Source organism: Mya arenaria, chromosome 2, assembly GCF_026914265.1.
Source record: "Mya arenaria isolate MELC-2E11 chromosome 2, ASM2691426v1".
In the NCBI taxonomy this organism is placed as follows: domain Eukaryota; kingdom Metazoa; phylum Mollusca; class Bivalvia; order Myida; family Myidae; genus Mya; species Mya arenaria.
The window spans coordinates 35,981,790-36,001,045 of NC_069123.1; the positions used below are offsets into that span (position 1 = coordinate 35,981,790).

General features: G+C 34.2%; 1 protein-coding gene across 1 annotated transcript; it reads left to right on the top strand.

The window, feature by feature from the left end:
- Window positions 1-1,188: 1,188 nt before the first annotated feature.
- On the top strand, window positions 1,189-18,654 carry LOC128224412 (uncharacterized). The gene is made up of 12 exons (XM_052934247.1): window positions 1,189-1,429; window positions 2,979-3,097; window positions 3,932-4,051; window positions 6,682-6,768; window positions 9,188-9,251; window positions 10,354-10,416; window positions 11,218-11,258; window positions 12,375-12,461; window positions 14,170-14,258; window positions 15,610-15,679; window positions 16,515-16,554; window positions 17,235-18,654. Exons 1-12 carry the CDS (start codon window positions 1,192-1,194, stop codon window positions 17,270-17,272), a joined length of 1,056 nt encoding a protein of 351 aa, XP_052790207.1. The 5' UTR covers window positions 1,189-1,191; the 3' UTR covers window positions 17,273-18,654.
- Window positions 18,655-19,256: the final 602 nt, after the last annotated feature.

The following is a 19,256-nucleotide window of genomic DNA, read 5'->3' on the forward strand; positions in this document are numbered from 1 at the left end:
GGATAAAGTCGTGGTCGGGGGTCTTGGGATAATTGTCCAGGGCACTGCCTGCATTTTTATGACATTGCCAACACTCACGTCGGGATATTTGTAGTTTATAGTCCAATTGGTCAGAGCTTTGTTAATGTTAAGAAGGTGATTAATGACATCGGTGTTTGCTTTTAAACTTGAAGTAGTTGATGGTGTGCTCACATATTTAAATATAAACAAGTTCAGCGGAAACATTTGTTTCCAATATTGTTACAAAACAAAGTTCTGAACAATCGGCTAAATTGTCATTAATTGTAGAGAATCGTCCATGGAAGATTGTGTAACGTGCGACGTCAAACAGACCCAACAGGTCCGTTCAAAGAAAAGCATGCTCGACCCTGTAGGGGTCCGCTGGTCTTTATATACAGTAAATTCTCAATCCACACAGAGCCCAGGCTTTGCTGGTTTGCATTTTACCAACCAAGGAAACATACGTACTATAAACGTTATTCCGTATATATCGAAATGCTTTACTATGGACGCATATACAGCGAACCTTTACATTACTTTCCCCTCAGATCGAGAAGACTCGTCCCGAGTCTTGGTCTGGGAAACTCGTGGCCGGTAAGGCACTGACTCCGATCCCGCATTTGTCAACATCCCACCCGGCTGTCACCATCTGTAACGTGCGACGTCAAACAAGCCCGGGCTTTGCTATTTTCATTTTACCAACCAAGTAAACATACGTACTATGAAAGTACTTCCGCCTATATAACGGACTGTTATATACTTTGAACGCACATCCGCCTACAGTGGACCGTTACAATTGGTTGATGCCAACCCTCGCGTGTGGTTTACCTAGTTTCCGCAAAACGCCTTTCGCGAGGCTTGGGATGAAACTATCTTACACTAGCTCCCATGGTAAACCAATAACTTATGCTTTTCTCCCATCTCAGTTAAACCTGGACCAATCCTCACAGGTTAAACAAATTATTGCAAAAATGTATTTCAATTTAATTTTTACATACGGGTATACTTTTATCTTTGCCCATGGCAAGATAAGGATGTCCAGCACGCCCAAACATTTTGATCTTCTTATCTAGGGTGAGAGAAAAACATTTCTTTGCAAAAAAACATTTCTTTTTGCAAATTCCCGTTTCTACACTGGACGTTTTTGTTTAAGGAATTAGTGTAGTGTAATCTTACCGGAAACTCAAGGTTATGCGTGCGCAGTGTATTTACCGGTTGGTTGGAAAGTCGATGCAACGTGTGACAGCAGTTAAACGGGTGTTTTCGTGGCTGTCGTGCAATCAATACCAATATCTGACATCCCCAGGCCATTTGCCAACAATTAATAATTGTTCCAGTCAGAGGTCATTTTCATTTGCGTCGAGAGTCATGTCCTACCAAGCTGTTGAACGAGGTCGTTTGAACACGACAGATTATCGTGTGTTTATCAGTAAGTTGTTTGTTTGCTTATGAATATTACTTATTAGCGTTTAAGTGACTTTAGTTGCTATGCGTTTGGTTTGTCAGTTGTATGTTCCTATTGATTTTTGTCTAGGCGAAGAAATGCAGTGTATTTGTGGGTTAAACCAGCTGCCCGTTTAATTAGTCTAAAATAATAGACGTGTTATACGGGATTCTTCCAATCCCTAACGTCTAAACGGGAATGTGCAAAAAACGGGGGTGTTTTAAAAATATTGAAATTGTTTTAAGTGAAGTATTTTATGGTTGAAATTGATCATAAAGAGTTATATTCATATTTTACCATGTAGGTGAAATGTTATTTTGCACTTAACAAGCATTTAATGCATTAAAACAAGTTGTTTACCTTTCCAATAAAACGAAAGTTGACTGACACAGAAAACAATTATGCGAAGGGGAACAACTCGATACAATCGTAATAACTCGGCCTCCTCCGACAAAGCTTCGAGATAGACCTCGTTGCACAGTCGTTACAACTCGGCCATGGCCGAAATGTTCCGAGCGATTTAAAACTGTGCCCTGAAGCCTTGCAGGTGCCCTTCATGTATATATCGTTGTTTTGACAGAATGAAATGAAGAAAAGCCGTCAAACTCATAATTATAAGTTGGATATTTATTTTTTGTGTACGGAACTAATATAAAATAACATTATCTGGTAATATTTCTTGTTTTTATGATATTTTATAGACGCTATATGCTTTAACCCTGAATCCTGATCGGAACAACTACCCACTTTTGATACTAAACAATTTGTACGTGAAGGATTTGCCATATCAAAAATCTAAAAAAATCCGTCAACGTAAAATTATTTGGACTACCCGTTTAATCAGTTGGCTAGAGTTCCGTGCTAGTGTTCTAGCCGTCATGGTCTGAGTCCCGCACCTGGCAAACTTTTCTTCTCAGGTTAACTGTACTGGTGTCAGAAGTAAAAGGCAGGAGTGCCTGGATCACCCCTAAAGGTTACTCAGGATAGGAGTGAAGTGTGTTTGGGTAGATATTAGTCATTCTAAAATGCCGTCCAGGCTTTTTTTAATGATGGTTAGCCTGGACTGGTCCAGGCTAACCATCATTAAAAAAAGAGCCTGGACGGCATTTTAGAATGACTAGGGTAGATATATGCCAGAAGTGGCCCTTCTACATAACGGAACAGATACAGAACCAGACGCCCTGTTAGCTCAGTTGGTAAGGACTAAGGGTGCTGTGCTAGTGTTCCAGCAGTCATGGTTTCAAGCCACCCACTAGGCGCACTTTTCCCCTCAGGTTAACATTAGAAATGAAAAATATATACATTTTTTATATTAACACATGACACAACAATTCTTATTTCATTTTGTGAATGAAACATGTGGTGTTTATCACAAATTCACTTTTTTGGAAAAAAAATCTTAAAGAGACAGCCGTGACATAATTTATTTACCAATTTGTGGAGCATTGATTTAGGTATGCAATGAAAGTGGGATAACAATTAAATTATAGAAATATTAATGTGACCAGGGCAATGATAAGTGTTTACCTTTTAGCTGATGGAGAAGGCAAGCCCGTCTCGCCCTTCCACGACATTCCTCTCTACTCCAACCCAGAGACAAAGGAGTGCAACATGGTGGTTGAAATTCCGCGCTGGACAAACCACAAGATGGAGGTATAAATAATGTTAAGTTTTTTTTAGGAAAATGACTAGTCATAGGATGACATAGGTGTTATTTTTTTACATCATTTTAACAACTAATTATCTTGTTTAAACAACTTAATATCTTGTTTTAACAACATAATTGGCCTATCAGAATTGCCTAACAACTGCCCATCTAAACATCAACTTCTGCCTCAGCCATGTTTACTATGTCGCATTTCGAGTGATATCATCATGGCGTCTGATTGTCCATTATGTCATTTAACAAGCTATGTTTTAGCAAGATAAGTGATTCATTTTAACAAGTTATGCAAATTGTTTCAACCAATTAAAAAGTCGTTTAAACAAGATCAAAAAGATAACACGTATGACACCTCTATGCCACTGTTCATACCTTACCCCTCTTAGTCTGTTATGGGAGATGTTGAGGGGATTTGTTTTGTTGATGGAAAAATTATAGACTAGATTCAGATGTTTGGCCCATTAAAAAAGGCTGAAAAAACCTGTAATAATTTGTAAAATAAATGACAAGATTTGAACAGAGAATATTCTTGATTATCATATTTGTTTCATTAAAAATCATGGTGTTATCCTTTTTTCAAGACAAATCCATTCTACATAAAACGTATGTGTCTAGTGGTAAGGTGTCCGTCTCTCACCAATGATGTGGGTTCATATCCACCAGGGTCACTTTTTCTTGGCCTCTCATGAATGATATAAGTACTGCTTTAACCCTGAACACTGACACAAGTTGATTCATATGGGTTTGCAGTCATATGGGTTTGCAGCTGTCACCAAAATAAATAAGTACAAAGTAATTAAACGAACATGTATGTGTTTTTTAAGATCTGCAAAGAGGAACCCCTTAACCCTATCAAGCAGGATGTGAAGAAAGGCAAAATCCGTTTTGTGAAGAATTGCTTTCCCCACCATGGATACATCTGGAACTACGGGGCCCTCCCTCAGGTAAGCAAAATACTAGAGGCTAGTGGGAAGTCTTAATAGCCTATTTGTTAGGGGGGTGGTTTGATAAATGATTCACTTGGGTCATTGTGAGTTGGGTCATCATGCATGCTGTTTTTTGCTTGAACATCGCAAAAAAGACTCCACACAAGATCTTTACTGAAAATTATAATGAAACTGAAATTGAAAATGTTTTTTTCAATGCTTGTTCAATCTTTTTAATTGTTCTCTTACACAAATTTTCTAGACAATTCTTAAGCATATCAAGCTTAAGTGTCTTATTTCCTTTATCTGAATTACTTATTTAAACTTGATTTTACATTGTATAGTTATTTCCTTTAAAAGTCTAAGAACTTGAAAGTGATTATAATATTGAGAAAAAATTAAACCAAAACAAAGATAGTGTGAATAGCTTGAGACTGTTGTAAGGGACATGAGATTGAAAATCAGGTGTTCTAAATAAGAATTGACAAAAAAGAGACAGGATTGTTTTGTAAAGAAATATCACTTTATAGACTTCTTTTTCAATCTCTTTAACAAAATAACAAACTTGAACAGGCCAAACGTCACTCAGGATGTGATTTTGGCCAGCTAATGATTTTATTGGTAACTCTCAGTGGTCGAAATTAGCACAAGCCTGCAAGCCCTGCACTGGTAAAATGTCTTCCGGGCTTGCTCAAATTCTGAATTTTATATAGCAGGGCTTGTTCATAAAATATGATTCCATGCAATAGTATAAGAATTCAGGCTTGTTCATCCAAAAGTCTAATTTCGATGACTGAACTCGACATGTAGGTACAGGGAAGAAGACCCTAGACCATACATGTGATAATTTCTTGGGTCGATTCCGGGACACTCGTCGTAATGTCAACGCACAATAGGGGGGTTCGGGGGCATGCCCCCCTGGAAATTTTTTTAAATGGGGAACGTCTGTGGTGCATTCTAGAGCATATCTGGGGCTATTTTAGTCGTTTTTAACGTCGGGAAAATGTACCTATTTTGACTGCCAAGACGTATTTTTTACTTGACATGGTTGTTTTTTTTCTGCATTTTCTTGAAAAAATAAAACCACCAGATATTTTCCCAGGTTTTAAATAAAGTGCTAACCAGGAGGATAAATTATGCAGTCTACTTTCGGTTTCATCAAAACAGGAAATAAACAACTATACGGGCACCTGTTTTCCCGCGCTTTTGAGAACATGCGTTACAAAATATTTATTTTTTTATCACATTTAAAACGTTTGCAATTTATGACACAATATTTTCCAGACGATAAAGAAGATTTTCCAGTCGATGAGCTTTTTTCCGTTTGGAGATGCATATAATTTTGATAGAGACATGTCAACAGTCGGCTGTATAAAGCGATCCCGTGACTTACCATGGTCACGTGATTAAAGCACTCTATATAACCACCTGTAAACCCCATATCGTCAGTTTTATTTCGGCCTAAAAATACACACGATAGTTCGAAAAAAAGTTAAAAACACTAAAATCCTTATCGACGCGTAAGTTGTTTAAAGTTGTTTAAAGTATAACGACGTATTGACTTTGAAATTTGAAAGGAATGGGATGTTTTCCGTGTTTTAATTTTTTTTTTACTCATTTTGTCACTTTCTTTGAACTTACCTTCATGCTCGTTTTTCGGTAAAATGTGTGCAAAATATCAATTCATCAATTAAAAGCTATCATTCATAAGACCAAACAATTCCATATGAAAACAATGAATTTGTAAACAAGAACCCTCCACCACTCGTTAAGCACAACAATAGGCCGATAGATCAATTATCGAGTGATTGATGATGACCTCGACGACACACGTACCAATTAACGGATTAGTGTCAACATGTCCTGTGTTTTACGACCAGTGTCCCAGACAGGCAAAATAGCTGACTTACATTGGTAAAATTAAGATAATCGATTCCGATTCCGAGATTATTTTTTTTTCGTTTTTTTTTTTTATGACTTTCCGGGACAAACATGCACTCTCCGTGACAGATATACGATTTCCGGGACAATCCCGGACGTCCGGGACGTTATCACATGTATTTTGGGAAAATTTGCATTGCAAATATGCCTAAATTGGGAAATTTTGCAGTTAAAAGAGCAAGCTTTTCAGTCTCCTGCAAATGGGGAAATTATTAAATATTAATTTAGTTTCTTTTCCCTTTCAAAAGACCTTAAACAGCTGAAATATTTATCCTGAGGGTGTAAATATCTATTGCAATAAATCATGACATAATATTTCATACTGATCTCTGAAGGTTATGAAAATCAATGATTTCTGAATTCAAATATCCCCAAAACTTTACATCTCATATTTTATTAGTATGTTGAATGAACCTGTACAGGTAAAAAGTTCTTCACAGTTGTTGGGGTTTTTTTTGTTTTTTTACTTTTCGTTAGGCTTTTTTTCTGAACATTGGGAAACATTTCATATATTTTGCTTTGGGAAATGGTCGATGAGTCAGAACCATGGGTACTCTAGAAAAAGCCCTGCGTGTAAAACATATTTGAGTCTGATTTGATATCACTGTGTTGTTGTTAAAAGTATTTCTTTGCAAGTGATTTTGTAAGATTGAACAGAAGATAATGAAACACTATTTTGACATTACATTTTACTTAATTCTTGGTAGACGTGGGAGGATGTTGAGCACGAGGAACCATCGACTGGTACTAAGGGAGATAACGACCCACTCGATGTATGTGAGATCGGACAGAAAGTAAGTTCAGTGATCTTTCATAAAAGTTTCAATCATTCTTAACAATATTTATCAATCTATTTTGAATGATAAAAATGAAAACAAGCAGACTTTATAAAGCAGGGCTGTTTCCCAACCATTTTGTGAAGAGGGTCATGGCTTTTCCAGTTAAGAAAAGTACAAGTGTTCTACTAAATTTGGCAATTCCCCTTTTTCATAGTTCTAAATGGACAGAATGTTATATATACAACAAGCTATTTTGTTCAATAAAGAAAACATGAATTCCCCAAAAATATTTGCACAGGGATCAGATTTGGGCTGAAATATACTTTTAACTAAAGAGAATATTCTTTTAACAATTGTGAATAAGGGATAATATCATCAGTTTTGTAATTTGTATTTAGATTTGTGAAAAAATGGATATGTTTTAGCTTTGGGAATGTGGCAAATGTATACTTTCAACACTATTTTTTTAAATGGGTACCGTAAATGACTGGGTATAAGACGATAGGGGGTATTAGACGCAGGGAAAAAAATCCGAGAAAAAAACTTTTAATCTATGTTTTTGGTTAAAAGACGCATAGAAAAAATGTCAAAATCGTCCGGCATTTTCAGCCACCATGTTTGTTGACAGTGACAAAAAAAAAAAAAATCGTGAAAATGGCGATGGTTATCTTTAAAACCATACAACCATACTGTCGAGAATGAAGTTATGTTATGCAAAAAATATTTTGACAGTGCCCAACTTTGCTTTTTTATATGTAAGTTTGATTATTGTTTAATTCAATTTATTTTTCAAAATAATATTGAATACCGTAATTCACAAGAGTTCGGACACTATAAATTAGTTATTTTTTTCGCTCTCCGAATACATAGAAAATTATCATTTTTACATTTTATTTACATGTTTGTTTAACCTGCCTTTTTTCTTCATGTTTGCTTTTTACCACTTATTAATTTATCCGTAGTAATCAATGGTCATAAACTTATTTAATACGCCTATAAGTGTAAATCCTTCTTGAAGTTAATTAAAACACCATTTTATACATGCACTGAACTGAATAAACACATTCTATCGGCTTCAGATCAAAGAGTCACACTGTGTGACGTCACATAAATTACAGTTATACCCACGAGGATCTCGTGGAGAGCATGGACATTGCTATGCAGGATTAATGTATAACTGTACCATTATTGCTTCATATAGTCTATAAGTGTGGTACAAGTTTGAAAGCTTATTGGCAGATCGTTTTACAAACATGCCATGTCGATGTTTTCTTAATCCCTTGTTTCCCTTGTTGTTTGTTTAATCCTCAAATAAATATATCACACTTCCTTTTCAACAGGCAATAAATCGTTTAGGATGGGTAGTAACTAATTAAATTGTCACAGTGGTGTATACAGTTAGGTAATCTAGCCAGGCATTGTAAAGATAAAAATCAATAATCTTCGTCTGTGAAACTTGGTAACTATGAAAGTTATGATTGATGTCCTTTGGGTGTCCGAAAATTATGTACGCAAAATAAATTATTAATTAAATTAGGTGAATTACGGTAACTTTAATATTTTTGTTGAAATTATAAACGTCTTACGATATACCGTATCCCGATCTTCAACTCCCGTTTTAACCCGTATATACTCGATCAATATGACGCGAGTAACATCCCTTTCTACATAAATCTAAACAAACTCTCGGCTTGAAATTGACCTCAGAAAAAAAGTTCAAAAAATTGTTACTGGGTATTATACGCAGGCATTTTTTTGCATCAAAATCTGAGGGAAAAAAGTGCGTCTAATACCCAGTCATTTACGGTATTTTCATTAAAAGAAGATTTTACCGTAATTAATGTGAGTAATATTTATCTAAAAGTCGGTCATAAGGTTGCATAAATTAGTACCTTCCAAATACCCCTTTAAGGCCCTACACAAGTAAGGAATTCAGGGTCCAATCAAAGAGTCGCCTGTTAGTTATTGATAAGCTATATTCTGGGGCATTGTCTGGGAAGACTGGCCACTTGGTTCTGAGCTAAAGGGTTAAAAAAATGTAAATTTGAATTTTGCGTTTAACGTGCTTACAAGTCTCAATAACTTGCTAACATAACTGAGTCTCTCTGTTAGCCGTATTTGTTAAATAAATGCTAATGAAATATATAATTTATTAATTAGTCAAATTTAAAAATTGTGGAATGGAGCAAAAGTTATGTTTTGTTGCTTATAATGTTATGTAAAAAAAAGGACTCGCTGCAAAGGATGGGGCCTTATAGTACATACAATTTAGTATTCTAATTAAAACTCAAGTTAAAACATTGCAGAAGGGAGCAAAAGTTCTGTTTTGGTACTTATAATGTACCGTATATAAAACAGTTCTTGCTGCTAAGGGTGTATAGTTGGGCCTTTATATTTGTGTCGAGGAGTAATATGAATGTAATTTTTTCTTCAGGTGCATAAAAGAGGCAGTATAATACAGGTGAAGATCCTGGGAATTATGTGCCTTGTAGATGAAGGTTTGTTGAATGTTATAATGGTCTCATTCACGTTTTATAGGGTCAGACACGGAGAAGAAACAGATTTATTTCTGTGTGAAATGTGAGCAAAATGCTTGTATTTAGCGAAAGTGTTTACAATCACGGCATTTGTGTAAGAGAGTGATATCCCTTGTTAAAATGAACTCAACGAGAATTTACAGGAAAGAAAAAAAATTACCTTTACTCAACAATTGCCACCCCCAAAAAAATTAATATGTAGTTACCGGAAGTAACATAAGCGACATGGATTTTGGACATGTACTATGGATTGTTGCCGACATAGCATTATCAGCAACGATTAATTGATTGTACTCGATAATCGTTTCATCACTTATTCAAATATTCATGAAACTTAATCAAAATTTTTTCCTTGATGAACTCTTGGAGGTATATAAAACTGGGTCACATTTAATCTTAAATAAGCTCACTAGGTCAAATCTTGTCAAATTTTGTCAACGGGTACCTTAAAATGTCATTTTCCACTATTTACTGTTAACACTTCAGACATATCTGAACTTTCACTTTGAAATCATTCAAATTCATAGAAACAATTACAATTGTTACTCTATATACACAATTTTTATTTCAAATAATTCAAACAAACTCAAGCTTATAATATCCAACGTCATAATGGTCCATTTCTCTACAGCCATATAACATGGTAATATAGGAATATTCCACCTTCTTTTCATTTCCAATCCATGAACTTTGCCTAATCAGGGTGGGGTGGGGGATATCAATTCAACGAATTTGCTTGTTTTAATGATAAGAACAAAAACATGTCTGCAATTATGTGTTCAAGTTCGTTTTTTAATTGACATTAAAGATGTACAATATAGGTCGATGCAAAAACAATTATTTTCATTTGAATTCATTATCATGTTTGATTCGTTTGACTTAATTGATTAAAACAAAAAAGCGTATGATTTAGGCACAGATAAAATTTGTTTTTCATTTTCCACTTTGTTTTGATCATTTAAGTCCAATGAGTTAAAAACCATGATGCAATAATATTAAAAAAATAGTTTTGGCATCAACTATAATGAGCGCATTTATAGATGAAGTTGTATGTATATTACAGGGGAGACCGACTGGAAAGTCATCTGCATTGATGTGACTGATCCCTTGGCGCCGCAGCTCAATGGTAATTTTTGTTTCTTCAGAAAATCAATCCCTATTTGAATCATAAACTTTGTCATATTTGAAAGAAAATCAGGATTTGTATACAAAAGTAACCTCCGTTTTTATAGAAAGCCAAGTCCATGTGTATCAGAAATCGAGTCACTTTTATTTATAGAAAATCTGACCAAGTAAGTATTGGAAAGCAGCCCCTTATATATAGAAAATCAGGCTTAGTGTTCATAAGAAGTCAAGCCCCAATTATAAAGAAAATTAGGCTCGGTATATATGGGAAATGTTGAGCCTTTTATAGAGAAAGTCAGGCCCAGATTGTAAAAGAAAGCATGCACCTTTTATAAAGTGAGTCAAGCCCAATTTGTAAAGGAATTCAAGCCTCTTTTAAAAAGTCAATCACAGAATATATATTATAAGTAATCACGCCCCAGCAAGTCAAGCCCATTTGTATAGGAAATCAGGCCCCTTTTATAGAGATAAAGTCAAGCCCAGATTTTATATAGCAAGTAAAGCCCATCTTGTATAGGAATTTGAGCCCCTTTTATATAAAAAGTCAAGCTCATTTATACTGAAAATCAAGCCCTTTTTATAGAGAAAGTCAAGCCCCTATTGTATAGGAATTTAAGCCCTTTTATATAAATCAAGCCCCTTGTCTCTCTTTGTATAGACAATCCAGACCATGATTTGTTCAGAAAATCAACCCCAGTTATTAATGAAAAAAACCATCCCTTTGTTGTTATACATTTTTCTGTAAGGTCTGTTATTCATATTGATTTAGAAAATAAAATTATTAGTAGCTCTTGTTTTTCAGATATTGATGATGTAGAAAAACATATGCCAGGATTTATCAAGGTATTTTTTTAATCTTACTGTAGGTTTTTGCAAAATTCATTTTGTAAAGTCAAAGACTATCTTTGTATTGAATTTCGCTTAAATTACATAACTTTAAAACATTTTTATCTTTTAAAAAATATTCATACTTTAATTTTAAGTATTTGACTTCAATTAAAATCTTTCAACTTGTCCTATCTTCGCTGAAAGCTGCACTCTCACAGATTGAACGTTTTGACAACTTTTTTAGTTTTTGTCTGGGAACAAGCTAATTTTTGTGAAATTCCATCTAAATCAGTTATATAAGACTGCTGACAAAAAATGAGATCACAGATTTTTGCTTTTTAGTCCAAAAATTGATGTTTTATGCATTTTTCTTAAACCGTTTGAATCGGTTTAATCCATGAAACATTAATTTTCGAACGGAAATATGAAAGTGTACGATGTGATCTTTTGTCAGAAATCTGATATCATTGGTTTGCAGATATTTACGCAAAAAATTGCTTTTTCCAAGACAAAAATAAAAAAGTTGTAACAATGGTAAAGAGAGTTCAGCTTTAAAGGTATTGATATTGACTTTTATGGGGGTCAATTTGTTTATTGGCAATTTTCAGTCCTTGAGAGATTTGTTTGATGTTTGAACTTTAAACCTTATATGTAAGAAGTAGAATGTCCACTCTTTTGCCTTCTTGTTATGTATATTGTAAACATGTTTCCCAATAGCCTAATTTGGAGTTTGTTTGCATAGGCTTTCCGTTAAAATAACACAGCCTGTCAACAAAGTCAGACGATTGGACAAACAAGCCTGAATGCTTACCTTCCTATTTGGCATAACACACTTATTATACAAACTCTGCTATATGAAATCTAGAATTTAAAGGCCATCTTTAACAAGTGTTTGTTTGGATTGGCCTGATTTGGGGGAACTGCCCTTAATCTGTTTAACTCCTGTCTTTGTAGCAATCAGCATAATGCACTCCCATTAACAAGTTCTAACTTAGTCTTACAAGAACTAGTTCTTTGAGTCCTCACCCACTGAAAATAGTGTGCTTTGGCTGCTATGAACAATTTTATATTTTTACCGGTACTTCCTATATGTTAACAACAAGAATAGAATGTTTACCTTCGTATTTACAGGCCACTAGAGAATGGTTCACCATCTATAAAATCCCAGATGGAAAGCCATCCAATAAGTTCGCCTTCAACGGGGAGGCCAAAAACCGGGTTAGTATAGTAACTGATAATCGAGGTGAGGCAGAACAATATGTTTTTGTTTTCCATTTAAATGCACTGAAAGTAAATAGAGGAAAGGTGTGTGGATGGGTGTTTTTTTTGTGTGTTTTTTAAATGAATTTGATGTCATTGATGGTGTTCATGGTCGTCATGCAGACACTTGAACCTTGTACAAATTTGAACGAAACTTCCTACAAAAGTTGCAAGAGACAATATGCACATTGAGAGCAAGGCCCTAAACTCCTACTTACAGAATTACCCCTTGTTCGACTGAGAGAAAAAACATAAGCATTGGTGCTTGCTCTAATGCTCTCTTGTTTAGTGATATTTTATTTTTTATTCACCAAGATGAACTATGGTTAATATCAGGAAAATTGCAGCACAATTATCACAATCATTTTGTTTTGTTTGGTTTTTGCCAATAAGAGGGATTTTGTTATTAAAATAATAAAAAAAAAATCATTTATACTAAAAAAAGGTGGACATATAAATTGGGAATGTTCTGAGACTGGAAACCAACATATTCTTTGTTATGCCTAACGCTGTATTGTACCTACTGGCCTTATTTGTATGAGCATTGTAAATGATTAGGCCTAAAAAAAAATGTTTGGTTAGGGTTACATCCTTTTCAAAAATAGGTAGGGTAGGTAGGCTTTTTTTTTATTTTTTTTATTTTTTTTTTTTATTAGGCTTTATATAAGAATGTCATTTTCATCATTGGAGAATGGTGTTAAAGTTAAATTCTATATAAGCAATTAAGGTTTTAAACTACATATTGAAAAGCAAAAAAAAAAAAGCAAAAAAAAAAATATTTTTTTTTTTTATTTTTTTTTAGTTTTTCATTTTTTTTTTCAAACTGACTATAAAATCGTTAGGGTCGGCGCCTATTCCGTAGGTAGGGTCGGGTAACCCGAACCAAATGTATTTTTTTTTTAGGCCTTACTGTTTGCAAGGACTAGATCATTGTACCTATGTTTGATCAATACAGTCTTACTGGCAACAGCTGACTTGCTCCTGAGTTAGGAAACAACACTTTGAAGATATCATTTAAAGACAGTTTTTATTGCATGGCAAGTTTTAGCTGAAGGGTTATTGGAAGGGTGCTTCACCCTGTCCTTTTTCATTAGCACCCTTCTTTCTTTAATTGAGACGAGCATGGGCACCCTTCTGGCTTTAAAGAGACCAGCATGGGCAGGGCTTTTTCACCAAAAATTGTGAAGAGGCCTAGCCTATTCATTTTGGGAAATTTAAACGTGTGAAATTCTGCAAATTGGGAAATTTAAATGCGTAAACATTGAAATAAAATACAATTATATGCTCACGACTGCCATATATGTATTTTGTATCATTGAAAACTAAAATTACTACAATTAAAAACCAATTTCTGCCGAATTCATTATGTTCCGGTTTACTCTTGGTACCCTTTCCCTTTTCTGCAGCACAATGTCCTTTTTAAATCCTGGCTTAAACCTTACTTGGCATATGCTGTTAAGTCATTACAGAAATTCAGATCAGATCAAAGCTGTCATTCCTGAACATTTGAATCCTTTTTTTACGAAGAAAAGCCTTGGCTTTATTTTGAAATTGTTTGATACACAAATATGTGTATTACTGTTGGTATAATTTGACCAATGTTCTACAAAGTCTAAAAGTGTATTTTATCTATTTCCCCATTTTATCTATATCCCTGTTGTTTCAGGATTTTGCCCTGAGGGTTTTGGATGAGACACACGGGCAGTGGCAGAAGCTTGTCGGAGACGGGGTCTCCAACCGTGGAGATCTATGCTGGTATGCTTACTACTTAAGTTGTTTGAATTTCTTTGGTTTAATGGGTATTTATTTCAGGCTAACACAATACCAAAAAAGCTAAAAAATGAACTCGATTCTTCAGTTTTATTGAAAAATAAGCTTCAAATATTCAAGTAGCAATTTATACCTATAAAACAGATATGTATTAGAGGCTATAAAAGTATTACAGTGCGATCAAAATAAGATGTTAAATAAAATGAATTGAAGGAAGAGAATTTCAGAAGTTTATTATGTCTCAATTCTGTAAAACTCATATTATTGCTTGCACTGCTCTTTGTTGTATTTGAATTCACAAAATAGGTTGGAATCATAGTACAGACACTTTGACCTTTGCTTGACCTTTACCGCAGCTCAAAAACTGTTCAATATTATTAATTAGGTGATTTCATATTGGCCGAGTTATTTGTCGGAGGTTAGCTGTATTAGCGAAAGGGCGAAAGCAAATACAACTGACCAAGCACAATTAACTTGGCCAATATGAAATCTCTAACTATTACATATGGTAGAACATTTTGGTTAAAAAAACATTCAAATAACCTACCTTAAGTTCACATTGAAGCTGTAGTTATCCCTTATTCATTCATGATGTCTGTTTTTCTAAACCTGACTTGGCTGATTTTGACATGCATCCTTTAGTGAATAAAGCACTGTACAGTTTAAGAAAGCATGTCTTTTTTTCTCAATTTCCTATATCATTTGCCAAAACGTCAAATGTTTCACCTTTGTCGTCCATTAACCTTTGTCGTCATGATATTTGTCATCAACGATGATAAACATTTGTTGGTGTACATAAACATAATATTTGTAAATTCCACCAACAGGTTAAATACAACTGTAATATCAAACCGTACACAAAGTGGTTGAATATTTTAATAGGCTAGCAATTTAAAAACTTTTTAATTAAGCATAAATTCTTCAAAACTGTCCGTAAAATGGAAAACAAAATGGCTTCCTTTTAAAATAATGTTTAGCATATTTCTCATATTAGGCGAGTTTTGACAGCCAATGAAAATGTTCCATTTCTCAAATCCTATTTGACGAGTTTTGTAGCCAATTAAAATAGAGGAAACTCATAATGGCAGAGTTTGGTCGATATTGGCCGAGTTTTGGCAATATTGTCTTCAATTATCTGATATTGATACCGCAATTGTCCCGGTATCGTGTCAAATACATGATAGTTTATTAATAAATTTGATGGTATACAACATATGTTGCTAGAGGTAATTTGCTCGCTCATTTCATGACCTATAACTCTGATCATGGTTTCATAGTTTTGCTTTATCAACAATGATATTTTCAATTTATTTTTATATTTATCTTATAATTTCAGTAAAAATGTGAATGTGGTTGGTAGTCCATATAAGATTGAACCAAGTGAAACCAAAACCATCATTGAACAGGTAATGAATAATCAATAGTGTTTTCAAGAACTAAAAAGTGGATCGAGTTTAATTTATGAAGCCTAGATGTCGCCCTCCTTTTAACTGCAAAGGAAGGGGCACAAATAGGTTTGTTAAACAACCAACTTTAGTGTGGTTATTTCCCTTATACTAAAATAATTACGCCTTCTTGCTGTTCAGCTGGTGTTAACTGTAATGCTATATCTTAGTGTGTGCGGTATATCTTGTCTTTTACATTGACAATTATTTAGGTTATTATATAGCAGATTTCATTTTAGCCGAAAAGCTTGATTTGGGGCTGATAAAAAGCAGTGTTTTATTCTGAACTCTTTCGGGCCAAGGGTCAGTCTTATTCGAAATGCTAAAGTATGTACTTATTCCCCCAAAAATTAAATTAAATTCGAAATATTGCCTTTAAAAATATACAAGTTTTGACCTTTGACCTCTAAAAGAATTCAGTTGTCAAAAAGAACACAAGCCTTCAAGCATTGCACTGATAAAATGCTTTCTTGGCTTGCACAAATTCTTGAGTTTATAGTAGGGTTTGTTAAGAGATTGATGTTTTCATTCAATGATAGTAAAGAGTAAATCGCACACAAAAAAATATTATAAATTTGGACTAAACAAATAATGTTTTTTTGGCCAAAAAACCCCATGTAAATGGAATTAATATTCGGAATATAATAACCCTGTACATGACTTTACCTGCAAATATTTACACATATTTTTAAGACAAATATGATATAGGATGAAATTATTATTTAAAATAAACAAGCCCTTTTACATAATTATACCCGCATACATATAACAGCAGCACTTCCATTATCTGTTCCAGGCTGCAGCTGTTGGGCCAGCTGAATCCTTGCCAGACGACGGTAAGTTAGCCGTCCTTAGTTCATTTTTACTGACTCAAGACTTTGAAACTATAACTATTCAATGTTTGTACATGGTTGTGTCATTTGTGAGAGGCTTGTGGACAGTTTTCACCATCTTTGTGCTAGAAGCAAATCGCAAGAATAAAGAAAAAAAAAATTGTGTGTTAGACTGTTTGTGAACATAGGCTCAGGACATTAATGTCATATTCACTAAGTCTGTAGTCTTAAGGACGCAAGAGACTGAATTCTGCAAATTTTCATTTAATTGTAAAATAAGTGTTACCAGATAAGCTTTGATGGTGAAAAATTGCGTATTTGTTAAAAAAATGTCACATCTTTTGAAAAAAGATATTTTTTATCCTTCGCTGAAAAGGTAAGGAGGATAAAGTAATGGTAGGCGTGTGATTGTGTCTGGTCAATCTTGTCCATAGCATAATTTGAAAAGTCTTTGAGGTATTGACCTAAAACAGATAGATCCAATTGAGGCGATGTGCAGTTCACAGGAACATTAACTCTGGCTTTGGTAGTGTTCACTGGTATCCTTTGTTGAAAAACAAAGTTGATACTGTCATCCTGTTCTTAACTCTGCGGTGGATATGGCAGTCTGTGTCTTCTCTTGTTACATCTGAAAATTGTCTGCATCACCATTGTAATAGTATTTTGTGCATTATATATTCCAGTGGATCTATGGCACTACATTCCTCCCTCAGCTTTGTGAGGAGTATTCAATTGTGACATCTACAGCATATCTACACAAGATGGCGGCATATAATGTGATCATTGTGAACATTTTTGTAACCATAGATGAACCATGTACCGTATCGCTTATTTAGATAAAAGAATGATTTGTTTTAATGGATATAAATTATACTTAATTGTGACTTTTTTTTTGCCAATCATAAGCATTTATTTAAACTTTATTTATGTGATTAAACTTGGTCCTACATGAAAAACCTAAATTATTTGGTGTGTTTTTTCTCACCTAGGGCTTCCTGGTTTTGGTTTTAGAAATTATATGTTTATATTTGTTTGTTAAATTGAGGCAAATATGAGTTAGGTTAATCATGCATTTACTACTTAACCATGAATTCCCATTGTTGCTCAAGTTATGTGGACATCAGAGGTATATCAGTTTTTCTTCGTCCAGTTGTGTTTTTTCACATATTTAAATATATATCTGTGTTATTCACATGATGATGTGCACCATATTTCTGTACCATCCTTGTGTATGAAAGTCTTAAACAATCGCAAGTATGCTGGAGCAAGTAACGCAATAAATACAAACCTTTTCTAGATTTTTGTGTATGGTGCTAGACCACTTGGTACACGAAAAAATGTGTTTTGTTTATCTGTGAAAAGTAATTGATGCCTTATACAATTCCAATTTACTGTGTTATGTTTAAAATTCGAAAGAATGAAGTTGTACATCAGTAAGGTTTAAAAAGAATCCTTTGTTTCTACTAACTCGATCGACCCTTTTTTCCTGGTTTATGATTTTTTTGCATTTCGATCAATTTTTGGATTTTTCAAGTAGGTAGTTTCCGAAATGAGTGAATATTTATTAAGCCAGCGTATTAAAGATTGACCATTATTTATTTAAAACTTTCTTCAATACTCATGTACCCTGATAAAGGTTGGTTAAGTACAGAATCCTGGTTCTCAAGAAAATGTTAGGCCTACGTACCAGTCATTGAAATTAGACTTTTGGATAAACAAGCCCGAATTCATATACTATATAGTTTGGCTTCAAATTTTTTAACAAGCCGTGCTATATAAAATTCAGAATTTGAGCAAGCTCGGAAGACATTTTACCAGTGCAGGGCTTGCGGGCTTGCGTTAATTTCGACCACTGACAAACCTTCATGTACCCAATTTTATTTTTGAGATGGTAGTGGAAACAAAGAACTTATTTTTTGCCAAATTGAAATATGGTATTGATACCTTAATATTGTTAAATAGTGCTTTTCTTTCTTTTTCTTGGAATAACTAATTATGTAAAGTGATTGAACAAACTTCTATATCTGTTACTAGACTATTACTACATTGTGGGATCATTGTAATACGTTAATGATTTATTGTAAAAATAAATTCCTAACAATGCTTTTTGTACCTGTAGTTTTTAATACACAATATGGATGTTAAAACTTCCTAAAAATGGTAGAGGTCATTGACTATTAACTTAAAGAAACAACATAATTGTATCGTCCTTTTGATAGATTTGGTTTTATTTAAAAAAAACTTATTCGGTCAAGGTCACAATATTGGGGTCAAGGATTTAAGCAAAGCATTTTGCATCAGCTCCAATTTTAACATATTGAACACATTATGTTTCAACCTCGTCACAGTCACGTATGGGATGTGATTGACCTGGCAGCCGGAGGGCTGAAACTTTTTCGGCCATGGATTTATGGGGCGCTCTTTGGGTCAAAAGCTCACTGCTGTAGAAGAAAAAATGGCTTTTGAGGGCTCTCCTGACTTTAAATTTGAAGATAACTGGAATATTAACTTAAACAACTGAAAGCAACAAAAATCTTTTTTTTCCTGAAAAAAATAATAATAAATAAATATTTTTTTTATATTTTTGTGGGGGGGGGGGGGGTCTCTGGGGCCATAAGATCCGAGGAATTCCGCAAATCCGCGGACAAATAACATCCCTGAATACAAAGTTAAGTGTTTTAGCCTTTATAACGGGTATGCTTTAT

Excerpts from the sequence above, each read along its gene's own strand:
- LOC128224412 (XM_052934247.1), top strand. The coding sequence starts at position 1,192 with ATGCGTGCGCAGTGTATTTACCGGTTGGTTGGAAAGTCGATGCAACGT. Across the intron at positions 3,098-3,931 it reads GGACAAACCACAAGATGGAG|ATCTGCAAAGAGGAACCCCT; the intron begins GTATAAATAATG and ends GTGTTTTTTAAG. Across the intron at positions 9,252-10,353 it reads TATGTGCCTTGTAGATGAAG|GGGAGACCGACTGGAAAGTC; the intron begins GTTTGTTGAATG and ends TGTATATTACAG.